Here is a 19,823-nt window from a genome sequence, read left to right as displayed (position 1 = left end):
ATCTTATTGTCTACAGAATGCCTGAAAATTGCTTATCACAATTTCTCAGACCCCATCATGTCCTCAAATTGCGTTTCTTGTCCAACCAACAGTCCAAAACCGGACGACTCTTCATTTACTATCATAATTAAGCAGCAAAGTCTAACATTTAAGAAGCCTGAACCAGCAAATGTTTGACGTTTTAACTTGGAAACTAACTGAACAATTCACCAATTATCAAACTATTGGCAATTAATCTTCTTCTTAATCGACTAACTTTTGCAGATCCACGGCCGTATCACTGCACAGAAGGAAGCGTGCATCTACTGCTAGCTCACGTTACAGCTCAGCCGAGAAGAACGCAATTAATGTTTGCATCTCACTCTGTCATGAGCATGGTTTAAAAAAAAAAACGTTCTGAAAAGGAACTGTTTTCTTTCTACGGAACTACAGCCGCCAGTTGGTCAAATTGCAAAAGGAAGTGTGCATCGTCTCATGGACGAGGGGCTCAAAATGAGTTCCTACATGAAACTGCTTGCAACAAGGTCTGTGGATTATTTTTTTGGCACTTTGAGCACCGCAAGCCGAGGCAGACATCTCGACAGCCGATATCTCCAACTCTCAGTAACTCACAACAAAACTATCTAGATTGATGTCTGCACTACAGGTAAGAGGGAAAATGTGTAGTCTTGATTTTGCCGTGAACTGTCCCTTAAAATGATTTTGTTTTATGGCTTAATGTTTTATTTAAAGTATCAGAACACAAATCTGGGGTCCTACTGAAGACAGAAAACTGAATTTTCTATACACATTTATCTTGTGCAATTGCCATTCTGTGCCAAATGCAGTCAAAGTCACACTCCTCATCCAACACGACCACAGATGGGTAATTTTTCACACTCCAGATTCTTCCAAACATCATTAGTCAACATTCTGCATGAAGTCACTCATTTCGGCTAACACGGAGGATAATTTTCCCGGTAATCACACACTCAACATCCAACATGTCTGTGGGTTCATGGGGTAGAGCATTAAAAATATGCTGCTGCAAGATATAAAGTTGCTCTTCCTAAATTGCTGAGTGGATAAAATCATGTAGCATTTCATTAAGGTACTTAGGCTAAGCACTGTCCCTTGGCAGGCCTCTGGCTCTTCTTGAGTGCCAGTGTGTTATAAAGCCTAAGGGATGTGCATTGGCAGTGTAGGCTCCAATCTAAAATGGATTCAATGTCTAGGAGAGAATCCTATATCACAGCAACAGCGACAACATTCTTTAAAGTTTTCTTGTGTCTCTTTCTTGTTGGCAGCAGCAGCTCTACGACTCACAATGCTCATGAGAAGTCTTACCATCTTCAGAAGGTCCATCGTAGGACTTGTCGATGGCGATGCGGAAACTCTGGTTGCACCCGCGCCCTCGGACCATGTGTGGCCGCGGGCGGTGAAAGGGCACCTGGGCTTGGCTGCGACTCTGCTTGGCCTCCGACATGGCCGTTTGGAGACTCTCGAGCGAGCTGGACTTCATGAGGCCGAGGGTCGGGCCAAGTGCTCCGTCGTCTGAAGGCTCTGAGAGACATAAGAGATGAGAGAGGGTGGGAGGGATTGTGAGCGATGAGGTGGACAGAGAGGATGAGAGGGAGGGCAGGGGAAATAAAAGAGGCCTGGGTGATGGAGGAGGAGGAAATTTTGCTCCATAATAAGATATGCTGCCACTGATAAATGACTCTGGGCATTGAGATCATAAGCTCTTAGCTAAATTTACCCAACTGCTAACAAAACATTTCACTGCTGCTCATCTCCTATATTAATATTTTCTTGTTTAAAGGTCTTTGTGAAGTATTAATGCTCCCTGAGATTGAACAGAAGTTGAGATCAGCCCATGCAGGAGGGGAAGAAGGAGCTGGGCAAAGGAAGGCAGTTCGGATGAGTTACGGGAGGGAGCACTGGAATGAGTCCATACTTGGTCCATTTGTGCCAGATTAAGTCTTATCCAGGGTAAAGTTGTGCATTGCGTCTACTGAACCAGAACCAAGGCTGTGCAAAGACATGCCCGATCAGTCTGAGAAATCTTTCACAAGTTTTAGTCATCTCTGAAGACAATTTTTTGTCTTTTTTGCTCCCCCTTAATTTGTGTATCTTGCAGAGGTGGGAGTAAGGACTCATTATGCTCAACGTTAGATACGTTTACGGACATGGACGGAACCTTCTGTCCGTCCGTATTTGTGCATGTTTTCGTAAAGCTTATGGATGCGGAAGAAACGTAGCATTACCAGTGGAGGTCATGGAGGCAGTGTAGCGTAGTTCACGAAAGATACATCCAGGAGATGACAAAGACATTTACAAAATGGCGGAATGGAACGAAACGGTAATATAGTGAAAATAATTCTAAACAATCAGTAAGCTAAAAGGTTAGCTGAAAAGATAGTTATGTTCCTCTCTTTGAGGGTTCTTTACTGCCACATGTTTGATCCATGTCAGTGAAGATTCTCAGTCATCCAGGTCATGGTAATCATAAGTGCTATATCGTAGGCAACTGGACTTGCTTGCGTTTCTTGAAGACGTTTCGCCTCTCATCCAAGAGGCTTCTTCAGGTCTGGGGTGAGAGGCGAAACGTCTTCAAGACACGCAAGCAAGTCCAGTTGCCTACGATATAGCACTTATGAATGTTTGATCCATGCAACCTCTGTGGCTAAAAAAAAAGGAGCCAACATGGAAGTGCCAGACCCCCACATTAAAATGTCCAACGTTACAGCAGAAATAAACATGTCTACAACCTGGTACACAAACGGTTTTGGTCTCTATAGCTGATTTCAACACTGTGTCAACTGCACAGGGACCTTTTGGTGGCTTTCAGTTACACTGGTGTGCGGGTATCTCCTCTGCCGTCCTTCGTTAATGTCTGGATAATGTTTGACTATTGTACCGACGCATCCAAGACAAACTTTTTTGTGACTTGAGTCCCCCACCTCTGGTAACTTGTTTTGTTTGATCTTTGATTGTATTGGCAGCTAACATTTCTTATCTTATCTAAACATACGAGGATTAAGAAGATCGGGAACTTCAAAGAGAGACTGTAAGAACAAAATACAAACACATATTTTAAGGCAAGGTCAAGCTATGTTTACTGAAGCAGGATTAAAGATTATTAAAGATCTACTTGAGTCTGGACTGGACCATAATCATGGACTTTTTCATTTATACATATATATTTGATTATATCTATATATTTAAAAAATATATTAAGGATATTGACGTCTTGGCATGATTCTTTTAAGGTTTAGATGTAGACTGAGTCAGAATAAGATCACCTGATTTTAACCTGCGCGATCAGAATCAGCTCACACACCTTCTCCCTAATGGATATAGCTTTTTGGAATGAATCTCAAAAAGGTTAAAACCCAGAAATATAAAGCTATGAAGATGAAATGTAGAGAGAGAGGAGGTGGAGGGAAGCAGAGCAGAGAGGAGAAAGGGGGGAAACAGGCTTGACAGAAATGAGGAAAAAGTCAGAGTCCTATAGGAGCAACATAAAGGAGGGGAAAAGAAACGATGAATGAGGTGGAGTGGTACAGGGACAGGTGAGGAGCGGCACTATGGGAACTGACAGGCTCATGCATAAGCAAGAGAGAGCGGGAATAAATGAACTGCCATCATACTGTACTCAGGTATGGCCTCCAACTTGAGAGAGGAAGAAAGGGGAGACGGAGGAGCAGGGAAGTGATGAAGGCCACAGCTGATTCAGCAGGGGATCGGAGAGGAGGGGAGGAGGCGCCGGGAAAAGAGAAGATTTGAGGAAATGCAGAGCTGTAAGAAAAAACGGTGGGAAAATGAGACAAAGGAGAAAAGAGTAAATGTCATGCTAAAGGGGAACCCGCCCTACGTGAGGAATTGAAGGACGGGTGACCGAGAGTGGCGAAGGTAAAACTACACACCGATCCATCCCAGTTGTGCATCACAATGAAACGGTGACAAGCACTCTTCAAAGAAGTTACAGACAGGTTGCAAGCAGTGTGTTTTCTGTCGGAAACTTTCCTGTAGGGATGACTTTCCCGCATCATGGCACTCACTGCTTAAGACGTCATTTTAGAGGCTTCAAAGCTCTGAAGTAGAGCGGGGGAAAAGGGGAAGTGAAACTGAAGCGGCGATAGAGTCGGAGGAGGGGGGGGGGAGTAAGCAGAGCGTGGCTGCCTTTTAAGTCCTAAATTGACTTTCTGAGAGGAAGTGGGATTTATGGGGAATAAGGGGTTATAAATAGAGAGGGGGGAGCGCTCAGGAATAAAACGCTCAATTTGAGAGGCAGGATTTGTGTCACAAATGTAATTACGGCTGTCCAGCTCGCAGCCTGATAGAATTAAGCTCCTTGCCAGCACACTGCTGCACTATACACAGAGAGACTGTGCATCTGAAAGCATGGGCATGTGTGTGTGTGAGCGCTACAAAATGTGGGAATTTTGGTCCAAGAAGAGAAAAAATTAAAAGTCATGATACTGCCTGTGTGAGATAGTGGCGTGTGTCCTTGACCGCCTTAGATGAAATAAGAAAAGACATGGAATTTATTTTTACTGGTGTGTGTTTGTGTGTGTGGGCTGTGAGTGCACTCATTCCATGCATGTCAGGCGGTTGAGGCTGGAGGTAAATGAATAATGAGGGTTTAATAGGATGGATGAGCGGGGGAGAGGTGGCTATCATCGCCAGCTCGATCCAATGGAGGGTGAAATCAGCGTTTATCACATATCGCTGCCCGCTGTGCCAGCAGATGCTCTCACGGATCCGTTCGCATCACGTCTGCCTGATTGCCACTGATTCAAGCTGGTGCACATATTTGACAAACAGCCTAACAGCCAAACAGGCCAGGACGATGGCGATGCCCTTCACAGCTGTAACACTCCTCCATCCAAGATCAAGCAATAATGTCACCTCCTCACACTCTGGTTTGCTCCTTTTTATCTCTCTCTTGGCACGTGAAGAAGTGGCAGGACTTATGTCGGGGGTCAAGGTTTCCAAAGTAAGATTTTGTGCAAAGACGATGTTTGGCGACGGCAGTTAGGGCAAATTAAAAGACTGGACGGACTTGAAACTGAATCACTAGTACAAAAGACGATTAGCTGTTCTCGGACAAAAAGTTCCTTAAAAGTAAAACTAAACTTCAGGAGAGACGTCACGTATAACTCGGGAGGTGCATTTCAGTATGTAATAACCAATTACACAGCCTAAAAGTCTGTTGAGTGAAGCTAAAGATCCTGATTGCATTCAACATTTCCTACAGATCTGACAAACATCTCTGACCGGCTTCCTTCCACCGCAACGCCAGCCGATGCCTCGTAACTTGCGTCTTTCTTTCAGCTCTCATTAGGGAGTCACTGTCTCCCACTGTCACTATAGCGGCACATGACAAAGATGCGTTTGGGATATGTTTACCAAGCTGGCATATGATGAAGTCCGTAGTGAAACATCCCGATAGACGATGACATTGTAAACTGACATCTTTATGAATTACACTAGCACACTTGTCAGCACTGAAGACTGAGAAAAGGACAGAGACAATTAGGCCTGAGCGCCACAGTGCAGTGTGTGTGAGAGAGAGATAGGGGGGCTAGAGAGGGGAAGAGAAAGTGGAAGGTGGACTATTGCGTGCATTGTTTCTGTAGGCCTAAGTATTAATAACTTACTCGGATTTTAACCCACCTGCCAGAACCCATGATATTAAACAACAGCGACAAACCTTGTTGCTAAAAAGGGTGCCACTTTGCCCATCTGCCAGCCTTTAATCAATTTTTTCAATAAATCAGAATTGTTTCTTTTTAAATGCGCTGAATGCAATTATTGCCACTGCAAACCGCCCTCATTGGTCGATGACCAACAACTTGTCTACTTCAAATGCTAGAAGATTGTTTGAGCAAAACAGCAGAGATCAGGAAGTCACTGACCACGACGATACTCCTTCACTTGAGTGAGAAACAAAGCTGACATAATCAAACTGATGACCACAATATAAAGGAACCACACAGGGTCTTTAAATTATCCGTGATGAGACACTGAGACTATCATTTAAAGAAAACTTTCAAATGATAATAGAGGGAGAAATACTCATGATAACACAACACTTACTCAGCTTTTGATAGACAAGTAACTTCTGTGAAATGCGGCACAAGAACATCCTTGATGCCAAAAAAATGTTGCTGAAAACAAAGAACCTGCCAACTGCCACTTCTAAACGGTGCTTGGATTTCACACTAAACACTCAAGTATCCACAAACACACCAACACTCCAGCAGGGTGTCCACAGGTATCAGACACTTCGATTTGATGCTTTTTATGAGACAATTTTTAACCAAATTCAAGACTGATTTTTAGATGAATCATAGTTTTCTTATGTAAGCACTGCAGGGAAGTGTAAAGGTAAGAAGTATGTTTGCGTAGAAATATGGTTGTTAGAGTGAGTTAGGTCAACCTGTTCTCATCCCAGGTCATCACGCTCCTCAGCATCTTCTAGTGACAATCGAGCAGCATCGTCTTGTCTGCCTCTATCACGTGACAAAACCATGGTGGCCTTCAATGACGCACCGGGTCAAAGGGCACCACGGAACGCGATAATCAGCGTTAATTTTTTAACACGTTATCAATCAATCGAAATTACCACCTTATTTTGACAGCCCTAGTAAATATATTATGTGAGCGAAGTCAGCGCAAGACGTACTTAAATTATGTTGCGCAATGTTATAACAACATTGGACACAAACTAAGGTCTCCTGCATGAAAGTCCAGTTTTGGTTGACCTATCCATCTCCACTCTCTTCCCCCCCGACACATACTTTCTCGCCATTTACACTTCGTCAGTGGCTCTCAGCATCAAGTATCGCCACAGATGGGATTATACTAGAGTTAGCTGGATGCCTGGTGCATCTCATAGAGACGCTAAAGGGTGCCTTTGACATCAATATCATGCCAAAGCGGCGGTATTTGACATCCTGGGATTGAGAACAGGCTGATCAGGGTTCTTCTACATTGTGCCGAGAGTAAAGTAAAATGACCAGGGAGAGGTACCAAGACCCGGTGTTAAACGAGCCCCAGGGCTGAATTATCAAAGACCGTAGGATTGATAAGCTCCGTTATCGGTTCCTTTCCTGTACTTTGAAACATTTTGGTTTAATTCATTTTCACCCTGCAGCCTCTCACCTGCGCTCTGTGCCGGGGCTGACCTCCTTCTCATACACACACATCCACACACACTCCCACACGACGTAAAGTAAAGCCAGTGAACAGCAGAGAGGCCGTGGTGGAAACCAAGTGAAGATAACCACCAGAATTACTTGAGTTTACAGCGACTACGCTTGTTACTGTAAGTGCTATTAAAGCTTAGCCAGTAAAAAGCCAATACTTCATTAATACACGTGTTCACAGGCATAAACATGTCGACATGCAGACAGCGGTAGTCAATATGTCTCTTATCCACCACTGATAGCATTTCTTACACACACTGAATCACATCAGCAGAGAGGGAGCAGGACAGAGGACAGGAGGACTGACAAAAACTGAAGTTATAATATTTATTAAACTGAATTTAAGGACCTGTAGACGCCCTGTCAAGAGCCTACACCGTGCTGCATACTGTAGATGCCACCATCCACCTGCACACATCTCAATGCGCTATGTATATTGCGACTTAAATAAAGGCTGTGGTGTGTGTATTGAGCAGACAGCAGTGAAGTCGTTGCCTGAAACGTAGCCTTGGGGTCCTGCTGCACTGACAGGCCCTGCAAGGACTAACACCGCTCCATCACGCTGCTTTGTACTTTAAAAATGCCTGTGACACACCTGCAACCTGTGACGAATGCACATGGATACAACTCATACTTTAAAGTCATGACGGTCAAAACATTATCAATACTGATAATTTGTGTGAATGATTAAAATGTAATTGTTGGAGTCTGGCTCGAAAAACGCAGGCGCAAGCTATCAATTCTGAATAAAAGTTGTCTGCACACAACTCTCTAATTATTTCACTCAGTGAACACAAGAATAAATGAACTCAGAAATGTCCAAATTACAGGCTTTGCCATACAGACGCTGTGTGCAGTACAGATTTAATACAGCAGCCAGACAGACACACACACACACACACACACACTCACACACACACTGCCTCTGTGTCCTACCTATTACACCACCCAATCAACCAGCAAACTATTAAACAGGATATTGTCTTATTTATATTAAATCTGACATTGTTGCTCCAGTCACAACCCACAAACAAGCTCACACACACACACTCACACACACACACACCCCAATAAAAACCCTGGCACGCTGCTGAACCTCCCCACAGTGTCTCAGCAGGGTCTTAACACTTACCTATCAACTGGACTACAATGTGCTCCACAGCAAGCGCCTTTTCAGCACACTGGCTGAAAGGTTGCCACGGTTACAAGAAAGTGCCCCCTCCATCAAAACCGCTGGGGGTGGCGGTGGTCGTACGGAGCAGGTGTGTGTGTGTGAGTTGCCAAGGAGACACTTGAGCCAACAGTGGAAAAAAGGGGCTTGTTGCTTCTGGCTATAGTTCTTTAAATCAGCTACACACACAACCACACAGATACACACACACGACAGTGCTCACAGATATGCTTATAGAAACACACATGTAAGTCACAGACCCACACACACACTTTTCTATCTAGTATCCAATCTCAGGACTGACCAATAAACCCTGCAGCCATTTTTTCTAGAGACCTGTAAAACAGGCTCTGACCTGCGCTCTGCTATAAAAACACATGACACACACACCTGTAAAAGACCAGCCTGCTCTCATGTCACCCTTTTCAATAAAGGTTATTGAATTTAATCCAACAGAAGAATTAAATACACTGTTACAGGGAGGAGAATGGACCTTCCTGTGTTACACTGTTCCAATAAAAATGATCTAAATCAAGAGAAGCCTTTAAAATCTTGACTTACAATAGACATTAACAAACCTCATCTCAATAAATATTTATATTTAAGTTCTTTATACTGCACAAAAATGGACAGAACACACAAAGGTCTCATGACACAGACCTTCATTGCTTCATCTGATATTAAAAGTCGTGAATCACAACCCATTGCCATTGAAATTGCAGAAATATCTCAGCAAGAAAACGCTGGAAAAGGAGCAACGGGTCACTAAAAAACACCCACGTTTGGGGCTAAAAAGCCAAAGGAAAAGCAGCAACAGGTCGCTTAAAAACACTTCATATTTGGGGGCTAAAAAGCTGCAGGAAACATAGTGACAGGTCGCTTAAAACCACCCACATGTGGGGGCTAAAAAGTAGCTGAAAACATAGTGATGGGTCACTTAAACACCCACATTTATGAGCTAAAAAGCTGCAGGAAACAGCAATGGGTCGGTAAACAACACCCACATTTGGGGGGTAAAAATCTGCTGGAAATATAGTGACAGGTTGCTGAAAAACACCCACATTTGGGGGCTAAAAAAAGCCAAAGGAAAAGCAGCAACAGGTCGCTTCTAAACACTCATATCTGGGGGCTAAAAAGCTGCAGCAATGGGTCGGTAAACAACACCTACATTTAGGGGCTAAAAAGCTGCAGGAAATATAGCAATGGGTCGCTAAAAAGCACCCACATTTAGGAGCTAAAAAAGCTGCTGGAAACAGCAACAGGTCGGTGAGCAACACCCACATTTGGGGGCTTAAAAAGCCAAAGGAAAAGCAGCAACAGGTTGCTGAAAAACACTCATGTATGGGGACTAGAAAGTAGCTGAAAACATGATGGGTCACTTAAAAACCACCGACATTTGGGGGCTAAAAAGCTGCAGGAAACAGCAATGGGTCGCAAAAAAACACCCAAGTATGGAGGCTGAAAGGCAGCAAGAAAAACTGTCACGGGATGCTAAAAAACGACCATGTTTGGTGCATAAAAAGCTGCTAGAAACAGCCATGACTTGAATTACAACCAGTTTTGTTGTTTGTTGGTCTCAGTGGTCTGCAGGTTGGCGGGCGTCTACCACCAACTCCATCTCTCGATTATGAAGTCAGCTCACTTGCTCGCTTACTGAAGATAAATCTTAAAGACTCTTGTTCGAAGGATCAGTTTAGTGCTGGTTTTAGTCTCTTCATGGGGTTTGTTAACAACAAGAAAGATGACCACTGCCAGCCTTCCCCTTTAAAGAGTGAAGCACGTCTCAGCACAGCAGTGGGAGAACAGTCTGCCATTAATGCTCCCTCTTCATGTTTTCTTATATGAAAACTTGACTTCAAACCAAATCACTTCAGACAACTGTATAGCCAGTAAAAGCAAATCCAATTCATGTTATGGCCAATCACAACTCCACTCCAATTAAAGACCTGTCCCATCATTAAGCGTCCCTCCATCACTATCTGAATGCACTCAGCTATATCAGAGGCAGAGGATGAAGCTGGATGCAGGCGCTGCTCTGGCAGTAATTGGGTTTAGCTGTTTAGATGTATGAGGGAATGGGGACATATGGGCCGTATGTATTCAGCCCCTGACTAGATGAATGGCTTTAATAACTGAAGGGGACTTAAAAGGCCATTTCATAATTACTGCTTACCTCTACTGGATTACAGCAGCACAGGGGGTTGGCAGGGTATGGATGAGGGCTGGAGCGAGCTGTGTGGAGCGGGACGTGTGCCATTTGTAAGCGTGTGGGGGATACAAGTGCTTGTGCGTGTAGAGGGAACTGTGGAGTGCATAAATTCACACACACATACCTACATAAAGCCAAAAAATTCTGCATGTTCGTTTTACCGCTGTGAGCTCGAGGTCTTTATGTGTCAACGCCAGGCACACTGCAACTTCTAAAAACTGCATTTTAGCCTTGACAAGAACAGAGAAACAAGACACACTCGCAGACACAGACTGATAAATCAATTCAAATCGCCACAACATGGTGACTCTCAGCTTAAATCAACAGCGACACACTGGATGCAAAGAACGCAGCGAGGGAGGAAAGCAGAGAGAGCGAGGGGGAGCGAGTGAGGTAAGGAGGCAGAGTTACACAGCGCCCGAACAAAGAGTGCGAAAACAAAAGCAGAGGCTTCAGTGCTGGCGGGACGCCGGCTGGTTTTAAAGTCTCATTGTGCGGGGAAGAAACAGCGGTGGACTAATGGGCGCCACCGCTGGCCGTGTGGCCGGGGTAGCTGTTAGCTTGGCAACAGTAAACATCCAGACGACAACAGATATCTTAAGTGATCATGAGAAAACACACACTATAGACACAAACAGTGTGTGTGTGTGTGTGTGTGTGTGTGTGTGTGTTGGATGAGCTCCCAGGTGTGTTGTAAGAGTTCAGCCCGCTGCCAGGGTAGATGTTAGACTCTGAGGGAGAAAAATGGGGGGATGAATAAGGGATATCTGTCCAGTACTCCGGCTGTCTGTAGGGTGCTCACACACACACACACACATGCACAAAACACACAGGCACTAGTGTCAAGAATACTGCGTAATCGATGCGTATTGATCCGGAAGGTTTTCAAAACTCATTTTCTGCGGAATCGGTACACCGATTTCAGCTGTTCTCACTTCTTCTTCTATCAAATATCAATATTTTACAAGACACACACACACACTAACAACACACACACACACGCGTTCTGAATTGGTAGAGGAAACTCAGACACTGGAGCATGTTCGCCATAATCACATAAGGCTGGAACAGACACAGCTGCAGAGGACGGAGAGAGGAAGAAAGAGAGGGGGAGGCCTGGAGATAACCGAGAGCGAGTGAATAAAAAGGATCAGCCTGTTGAGACAAAGAGAAAGAAAGCGATCGTACAGAGAGAGTCGGATGGAGGGAGAGAAAAGGAGAGGCAGGGATGACGCTGTGGGATTGAGAGGAGACTAAAAACGGGGATGAGCCTGGCGACAAAGAGCAGGAGACGGAGGAAAATCAAAGAGGGACTGAGGAGAAGTGGGAAGCAAAGATGAAAGCAGAAACGAAAAAACAAGTAAAAGCTTTATTGAAGACTGGGAAAGCAAGGGAGGGAGGGTGAATGGGACAACGTGAGTAAGTGACAGAGCGATGGATGGAGCGAGAGAGAGAGAGTTAGAGGAGTGAGGCGCTCCTCGTAGCGGCTCTAGCCAGAGAGAAAAAGGGTTTTAGCCAGATTAAAGAAGCCAGGCAGGCCTCTTAAGACCATCCGCCTAATGAAATATGTCAAAGCCCATAAAGAAACACTGAGGCCATTTAGGAAGGAGGGTGGGGTTGGGGGGGTTGTAGCGCAGGAAGCTAGGCAAATACACTGCGTCAGCAAAAATGAAAAACACGAAAAAGCCCTGTCAATACACATTAGCTAAGACGTCGGGGGAAGGGGGGATGAAAAAAAGAAAAACAAGAAAGGAATGCTGCAGCAGAGAAATGGATCGCTTTATATATCATAAGGGTTATGGGTGCTGATCAGAAATGCCAGGAAAATGATAGCATAGAGGAGAAGGGGGGAGAGGAAGAGGACGGAGGAGGCGAAGAGCCACTTGTGTGAATGCTGAGTATGGGGGATTTGAGGTCACCAACGGTGCTCAGGACATTTGTATTCCACCTGCAACAGGCTTAGTGGGCTTGTTGCAGGTGGATTTAAGAGATCGGTGTACGTGTGTGTGTGTGTGTGTGTGTGTGTAGAGGAAGCCAGACCTGTCTCTCAACATCAGGACTGAAATGCTGGTCATGATTCTTTTCTTATATAAGCCGTGCTGCCATATTAAAATACAGCGGGTACTCTGAGCTCTACATCTAAAGTCATGGCTTAAATCAATCAATCAATCAATCAATCATTTATGTGTCATATTAAATAATGATTTAACTGTAGTTTTGGGTGCAGTGGCAGTATGTGGCGGCATTTTTTAAATTTCGAGCAACTGCTGTAGCGTAAAATGCGAAAGTCTGCTTTGGATGGGCCTTGACGAACGCCGGACTTTCACCCTGGAGACCACTGTTTGTGTCCCGTACGTCACCTGGTATCAATTTGCGTTCCAGTGATCTGATCACAAGCGGACAGCCAAGACACATCGCTGTTCTCACCTGTGCTTATCATGCATCTCCAGCTTACAGTACATCCACACCTTTGCTAGCTGCTCTGAGGCATCAATGCTACTCACGTTAGCGATTGTGTCAGTACAGCTGGAGATAGCGCTGTCAGCAGAATTCAACACGTCTCCTTCAACGGGGCAAAACTACAGATGGTTTGCAACACTTTGACCAAAGCGACATAAAATGGGTAAGATATAGAGCATTAGCACACAGTTACCAAAGCAACCACGGTCGTGGAAGACAAAAAGAAAATCAAACATGCTAGCATTTCTGTTGGAACATCGCGAGGCGCCCAGACGTGGCGTCGGTTGTCGTCTACTATGACACACGACAAGAGATGAAACGATGGATTATCGCATACAACACTCATCGTCATTCACGATCCATGCCGACACTGTACGTATCTGCGTCGGGCTAGAATCGGGCTGATATCGTGTAGTGTGAAACCAGGCATAAATTGACATGCTGTCCCTGAGCATCTAAAACTGATGCTACAAAACTGCAGGGTACCTAGAGCGTCACTGTTTGACACGTAGAGTCACTTACCAAGAGTCTGTATTTGACGAGCTGGGATTGAGAACGTGTTGGTACATTTGTTTCTCTTGTTTTACAAATGAGATCCACCCCAGACTCAGTGAATTCATAGTTGTTATCGGTAACGTCGGCAGTGGTGTTCTGGAACATGCTCAAGACTCTGATTGGCTCACTGCGGGCATGCATCGTAGCGTGTGTACATATCTTGACCTGAGTAGCAACCCTGCTCTGCATCCGCCTCTGAATAGCACAAACATCCAGAGTGTTAACTCCCCTTGTGGCGCTGGGCGAGCAGGAATGGGACAGCACCTCACATTATCACTGTCACACCAGTCCTTATTCGCCATAAAGCACATGCCTCCTCTGCTTCTGTCGCCACAGTCTCTGCTCTGTCAGACTGGCATCTCCTTGAATGGCACTGTCCAGGATTTAGCCGAGTTTGGATGAAACCACAGATATTACAGGCCCTGATATCCCATTGGAAACAGATGCAGATTGGGCACGGAGGTTGCCCAGCCCACCATCCAATGCCTCGAGCTAGCTGCTAGCCAGTAATATTATGTGAACTGTTGCACTCTGCTAGCTGCTGTCGCTGTGCGTTTCACTCATTATTTCTGTTGTTTATGCCCTTGGATACAACATGCTTGTTAGTTAGGGAAAGGCTGTCATTATATATGGCACAGTTTGAGTGCTTCTTACCTCCGGCTAATTGCTAATTGATATAATTGATAGCTATTATGTTCGTTAGCTATTAGCTCTGTATGCAAGCTGTTGTGTAGATGCCTATATCAAGTCTTTACTGTGTGCTACATGATCTGTTCCTAGTTGGTCTGCTTTATTGTTACAGAACCACACACACATTTTTGCACCTGCTTTGAAGTTCATCTAGATAAACAGCTGAGATTCAGACCTGGTGCACTAGAAGGATGTCAAGGGTGGAGAGCGTTCTCACAGGCTGCATCGCTGATGGATTTTATTTGCAGTTAAAGCCTTAATTACATATCATAGTGAGCATGCTGAGCTCTCTAATAAATTAATGTAATCAAATTCATCATTAAATATCATCAGATAGCAAATTCTGCTGCTTCTTTCATAATGTCTGACAAGTATCGAATGACAATTTGGGGATTTTAATGTCTCTCCGTTCAGACTTGTGTTGTGCTACAGGTTTTACAGAAATGTTACAAGTCAGATTGCAGTCAGGATTTCTATGTAAAAATGACTCGGGACATGAGACTGACACGTTAAATTGCCATCAGATTTGAATAACGAGCTGCACGTCTGAGCGGGGCTTCAGTCGGGGCTAATTCTAAACCAACACTTGTTCCCGCAGTCAAAGTGCTTCAATCCTTCTGAGTGAATTATATATAGTGTGAACCACGACTGTGTAATGTCACTCAGTGAAAGCAAAAAGTAAAACCAGCTTTATATTTTACCTTTAACTAGACTTTTCTCAAATAAAACAAGGCGGAACTGAGTGTGGAGGAAGAAGTGAGGCAGAGGCCATTGTAATGCTATACGGCTGCTGTCAGCTGGGTGAGGATTGAGCACTGTGGGCCTGCTGACCTGCACGGCTATAAAGCAGCGAGAGCTCAGACACTAAGTGCTTCACAACTCAACTTTGTCAGCCGGTGGAGTGGAGAGGACGGGAGGGGAGGGGGAGGCAAAGGAGAATAAGGAATAAAGAAATGTTAGAGAATATATAAGAAACTAGAATTATCGTATGCCTCCGTGTCAAGTTGCAGTTACAGTTCTGTCACTGCTTTCCTGAGATATCGCAGTCACAAGAATGAGGCAGATGAGGTCACAGTGACCTTGACCATTGACCACCAAATTCTAATCAGTTCATTCTTGAGTCCAAGTGGAAGTTTGTGACAAATTTGAGGAAATTCCCTCAAGGCATTCTTGACATATCACGGTCACAAGAACGGGACAACCCAAACACATAAAGCCTCTGGCCTCGTCTGTAGCTGCCTTGGAGGCATAAAGACAAAGGGCCTGACCCAACACCCACACTTCCCCTAGAAGTACCCACTTGCACTTGGTTGTGCGCGTTCACATTTAGGCTAGAGGTGTCCCAAAACAGAACTGAGGTAGTGGAAGTGGTTTCCAACACTTAAAACCCGCCCTAGATTCCAAGGGAATCGAAGTCGGCAAGTTTTGGAAAACAATTTGTGACTGTACGATCTGAATGTAGGCTACACAAACAACAGATGGTTGGACTAGCGTGAACTCATCAACAACTCGGTTGACCATAGCGTCAAAATATTTAAACAAATCAGCTTACCCGAACAAAACCGATCAGAACTAGAAGACGTCGTAGGCGCCTCCTGTTTTCAGCATTTCTTCTCCGTTGATTCATCAGACGGAGAAGAATAAACATAGCACACACCACAACACAAGAGCTGGAGCCGGCATTTTCACTGCGTCGCTACTACGCGTGATGTATGCCTGCACGTCGGCTCATTTCTTAGGGAAAGATCTCTACCCTAATATTTCTCACTTCCCTCATCAAGGGTTATCTTGCAAACGAGGGCACTCAATACCAAGTGGAAGATTTAAGGGGTAGAAATGGGATTGGCCCAAAGATGGTTCATTCATTTTTGCGTGCTGACGAACTTCACTGTTGCACTACGCCAGAAAAACAGAAACATGGCACACTGGTGGATCAAAAACAAAAGACAGAACCATTTTCATGCCTTTATGCGTCTGTTTAGATTGTATCAAAAACTTACCATTTCTCTGCCTGACCAGTGATCCCACGTTGCTCTCGTCAGCCACTATAACACAACAAAAAAACAGCCAAATTACAAATGCGTGAATACGGAGCAGCTTTGTGCTGCTTTGTAAATGGTTCCAGTGGTATCCACTGGTGCTGGCACATGCTGTAAATGACTCCCTGCAGAAGTATCACACGGAGGACGAGTGAGGGACAAAATGAGACGGACCGAAAGAGGAAATGAAAAAGCAGCAGAAAGAGTGATACTGTGTTTGTGGGAGAAAATGAGAACAGATAGAGGTGAAGACAATGAGAGAAATAATAAAGGGAGGAAAAGGAAAACAAGAAGAAGCCCCCACCAGCACCCCACCCACCGCCACCTAATCTAACTAAACAGGATTGCGGTCGGCCAGCAGCAGCCGCCACGGGCGGTGCACCATGGGATACAATAATAGGTTTTCATTATGCTGCTATTTCTCTTAAATAATCCTTTTCATTTTTTATGAGGTCAATTTTCCTGGTGGACAGATGGGTGAGGGAGAGAGAAAATGAGGAGAGGGGAGAATATTGAGGGGACGGAGGAGAGTGGAGCAGTGTGAAGGAGAGGAGGGACAGATGGAGGGTGTGCTAGAAAAACTGAGACTAAGAAAAACATCTGTAGCAACTGAGACACAGAAATAGATATACCTATACCTAATTTACACATTTAAAGTTCGGGGGGAAAAAGCCGATATGACCCTGCCAGATAATGAAAAGCTGCCTTTTCTCTGCCACAGTGGGAGACTTAAATTGTCCCTTTTAACCTCCAGTCCGCCATTATATAGTGTTTATATATGTGCTCTCTATTACTGGATACATAATTTAAGTGTTCTTATACAAACCTGCAGAGGTATGGTGATACTATACTGTTGGGAATGTTGTTTATATGCTAGGGAGGTGAGGAAAGAGTACTGAAAGAGAGAAAATGCAGGATTGAGCGCAAGAGACAGAAAGACGGGGACATCAAAGACAAGGAGTCGCAGAAAAGAGGGCAAGGGACAGAGAGAAGGTGCAAGAAACTAAAGGTTAGGAAAGACAAGAGACAGGGTGATGTAAAAGAGAGATTCAGAGAGAGAGATGGATCAAGAGACGTGGTGAGACAGACACAGCGAGCAGCTGAGAGAGAGGCACAGAGTTAATGAGACACAGAGAGCTGTGTGTGTGTGTGTGTGTGCGTGTGTGCACGGTGGAACTGTTGGATGTGTTGTCATGGGTTTTCCTCCACATCCAGATTTGACCTCTTGGCCTCTGAAAGTGCGAACGTTCTTCGGAGGCGGCTGAGTCTCCGTTTGCTCTTTTGTGGATCCATACTGTACGCCTGTTGCAAACAATATACCTCTGACGCTGCTGAGTGTAATGTGTTTGTGTCTTTTTTTTCATACACTAAATATTTCATACACTACTAAAGGGAGATGCTACAGGTGAATAGAGTACAACGTTTAAATTATAAATATCACAATGAAACTTCTGCAGTTGATTACGTACATTAAGACAATTATATTTTGCAGTAGTTCTCTAAATTTACAGACGGAATTTGGGATCTTTTCGTCACTCCATTCATCAGAAAACAGCGTCCATAAAAAACTAATTTATGTCAAGTTATATGAATAAAATGTTGTATAAATCAGGCTATGAATGATGCATGAACAAACCCCCTCTGTAAAAACTTTTAGAACATAGGAAAGAAACTGGAAAGTGTGATGTATGAAGTGAATAACATTGATCATCTTGTTACAGTGCAATGTTCTGTTGGGAAACTCCTGGCATTGATGTGGATGCGACTTGACGTGCTCCACCCACTGTTGCAGACCAGGACCAGGTACACCCTCTCATGGCAGCAGCAAAACCTGCTCAGGAAAGGACAAAGAGCTCAAGGTGTCGACCTGGCCCCAAAGCTCCCAAGACCCCAATCTGATTGAGCATCCATGGGACTAAGGGTACCCCAGAGGCACCAGTGGGGCCTTTTAAAATTGGATTTGGCTATGACCTGTTGAGGCATCAGGTGTCCTGTGGTGTCCAGCATGCGACCCTGTGAGTCTTGTTGAGTTGGACATTGGGCCACTGGCACGTCCCTAAGATGGTCGATCAGATTGGAGCTTCTTAACATATCTGTGGAGCTTTGGGGCGAGGTCAACGCCTTGAGCTCTTTGTAAATTGCTGTAAACTGCCATCGAAGGGTGCTGTTGCCACAATGGGGGGTACTTGGTCTGCAATGGTGTTTGGGTGGGTGGAGCCTATCATGTAACATCCACATGAATGCAAGGACCAAAGGTTTCCCTGCAGAACAATGCACTGTAACAAGATGATCAGTGTTATTCGCTTCATTTGTCAGTGCTTTGAATGATTTGAAAAAAATGATTTTGACAATTTTAGACTATTTCCAGAACAAAAAATGTGACCTGAAAAAACCATGAATGTGTGTTTTGGACAAAATCGATCAGTGTTTGCTATCACCTGATGTGTCATCCATTAAATGTATAATCCTTGCGATTTTTATGAAATTGCACACAACTTAAAAACTATCTATGGTCTGTAATTTTCTGAAATAGCCATTTAAAATATTAATCTTCAGGAATTTTCTCCCTATATAGCAGTGGTTTTCAAATAGTGTGCTGCGGCACACTGTTGTGCTTTGGGATGTTGTGATAACCACACACTGTTATTGCAATATTCAAAGTTATGAATGTATTTTTAATCGACTGTAACAGTGTGTTGTGTGCACCCATTTCCGGAGGAATGTATTTAATTTAATTAAATTTGAAAAACCATTTGCACAAGGGAATTATAAGTGTGTGACATCACATTATCTTACATTATTTTCCATTTAAATTGATGTGTTACTGGTGCTTTAATGTACTTTTAAAATGTTTAAAATGAATTCTTGAATCATTTTGTTTGTAAATATTTCATGGGTAATAGTTGGTTCTCCATTGTTATTTGATATCAGTAAATAAAACCAACAAAAATTATCTTAGAGACTATTGTGCACAGATATAAATACAGGTGTGCCTTGGGCGCAAGACGTAGTTTAGTGGAGTCTGTGGATTCAGCTTGTCTTCCTAAGTATGAGAGATTTGCAGGAAATGATGCAAGCACGTAATCCAGTGCAATGTCATCCCATTGGTATCAGCCTCACTACTCACTGTCTTTACACCATGTCAGGCCTGTATTTCTGCGAATGCAAACGAACATTTCCTACGACTGCAGCTTCACATTAGAAGCAGTTCGGGTGGCTTTTATTGTGAAGGAGCCACTGAAAACACATTTGAAGACCTCGTTACCACCTCAGCTGTTTGTTACTAACTGACCCAGAGGCTCCAGTGGACGTCAGGTACAAATGCTTCTTTATATTCAGTGACTCCACTCATGTTTCAGAGAGCCTCAGTCTGTCTGGAATAATCCAATTACTCTATTTTTAATTCTAAAGGGTCTAATGTTTTGATGCACTTTGAGCCTCTTAAAGCCGATCCGCACAAAACATTTTCCAAGACAGACCATAGCTTCTCAGACTAATACATG

General features: G+C 44.1%; 1 protein-coding gene across 2 annotated transcripts in view; it reads right to left on the bottom strand.

The window, feature by feature from the left end:
• Positions 1-19,823, bottom strand: part of pard3ba (par-3 family cell polarity regulator beta a) — a 206,772-nt gene that overhangs the window by 83,681 nt on the left and 103,268 nt on the right. For both annotated transcript variants that reach the window (XM_050063013.1, XM_050063014.1), the window contains 2 exons: positions 16,282-16,326; positions 1,327-1,542 (listed from right to left, as the gene is read on the bottom strand). In XM_050063013.1, the coding sequence (XP_049918970.1) occupies positions 1,327-1,542; positions 16,282-16,326 (261 nt within the window). The remainder of the gene's footprint in view (positions 1-1,326; positions 1,543-16,281; positions 16,327-19,823) is intronic.

This window comes from Epinephelus moara, chromosome 15 (genome assembly GCF_006386435.1).
Source record: "Epinephelus moara isolate mb chromosome 15, YSFRI_EMoa_1.0, whole genome shotgun sequence".
Taxonomy (NCBI): Eukaryota; Metazoa; Chordata; class Actinopteri; order Perciformes; family Serranidae; genus Epinephelus; species Epinephelus moara.
This window is presented reverse-complemented; position numbering and strand designations above follow the sequence as displayed.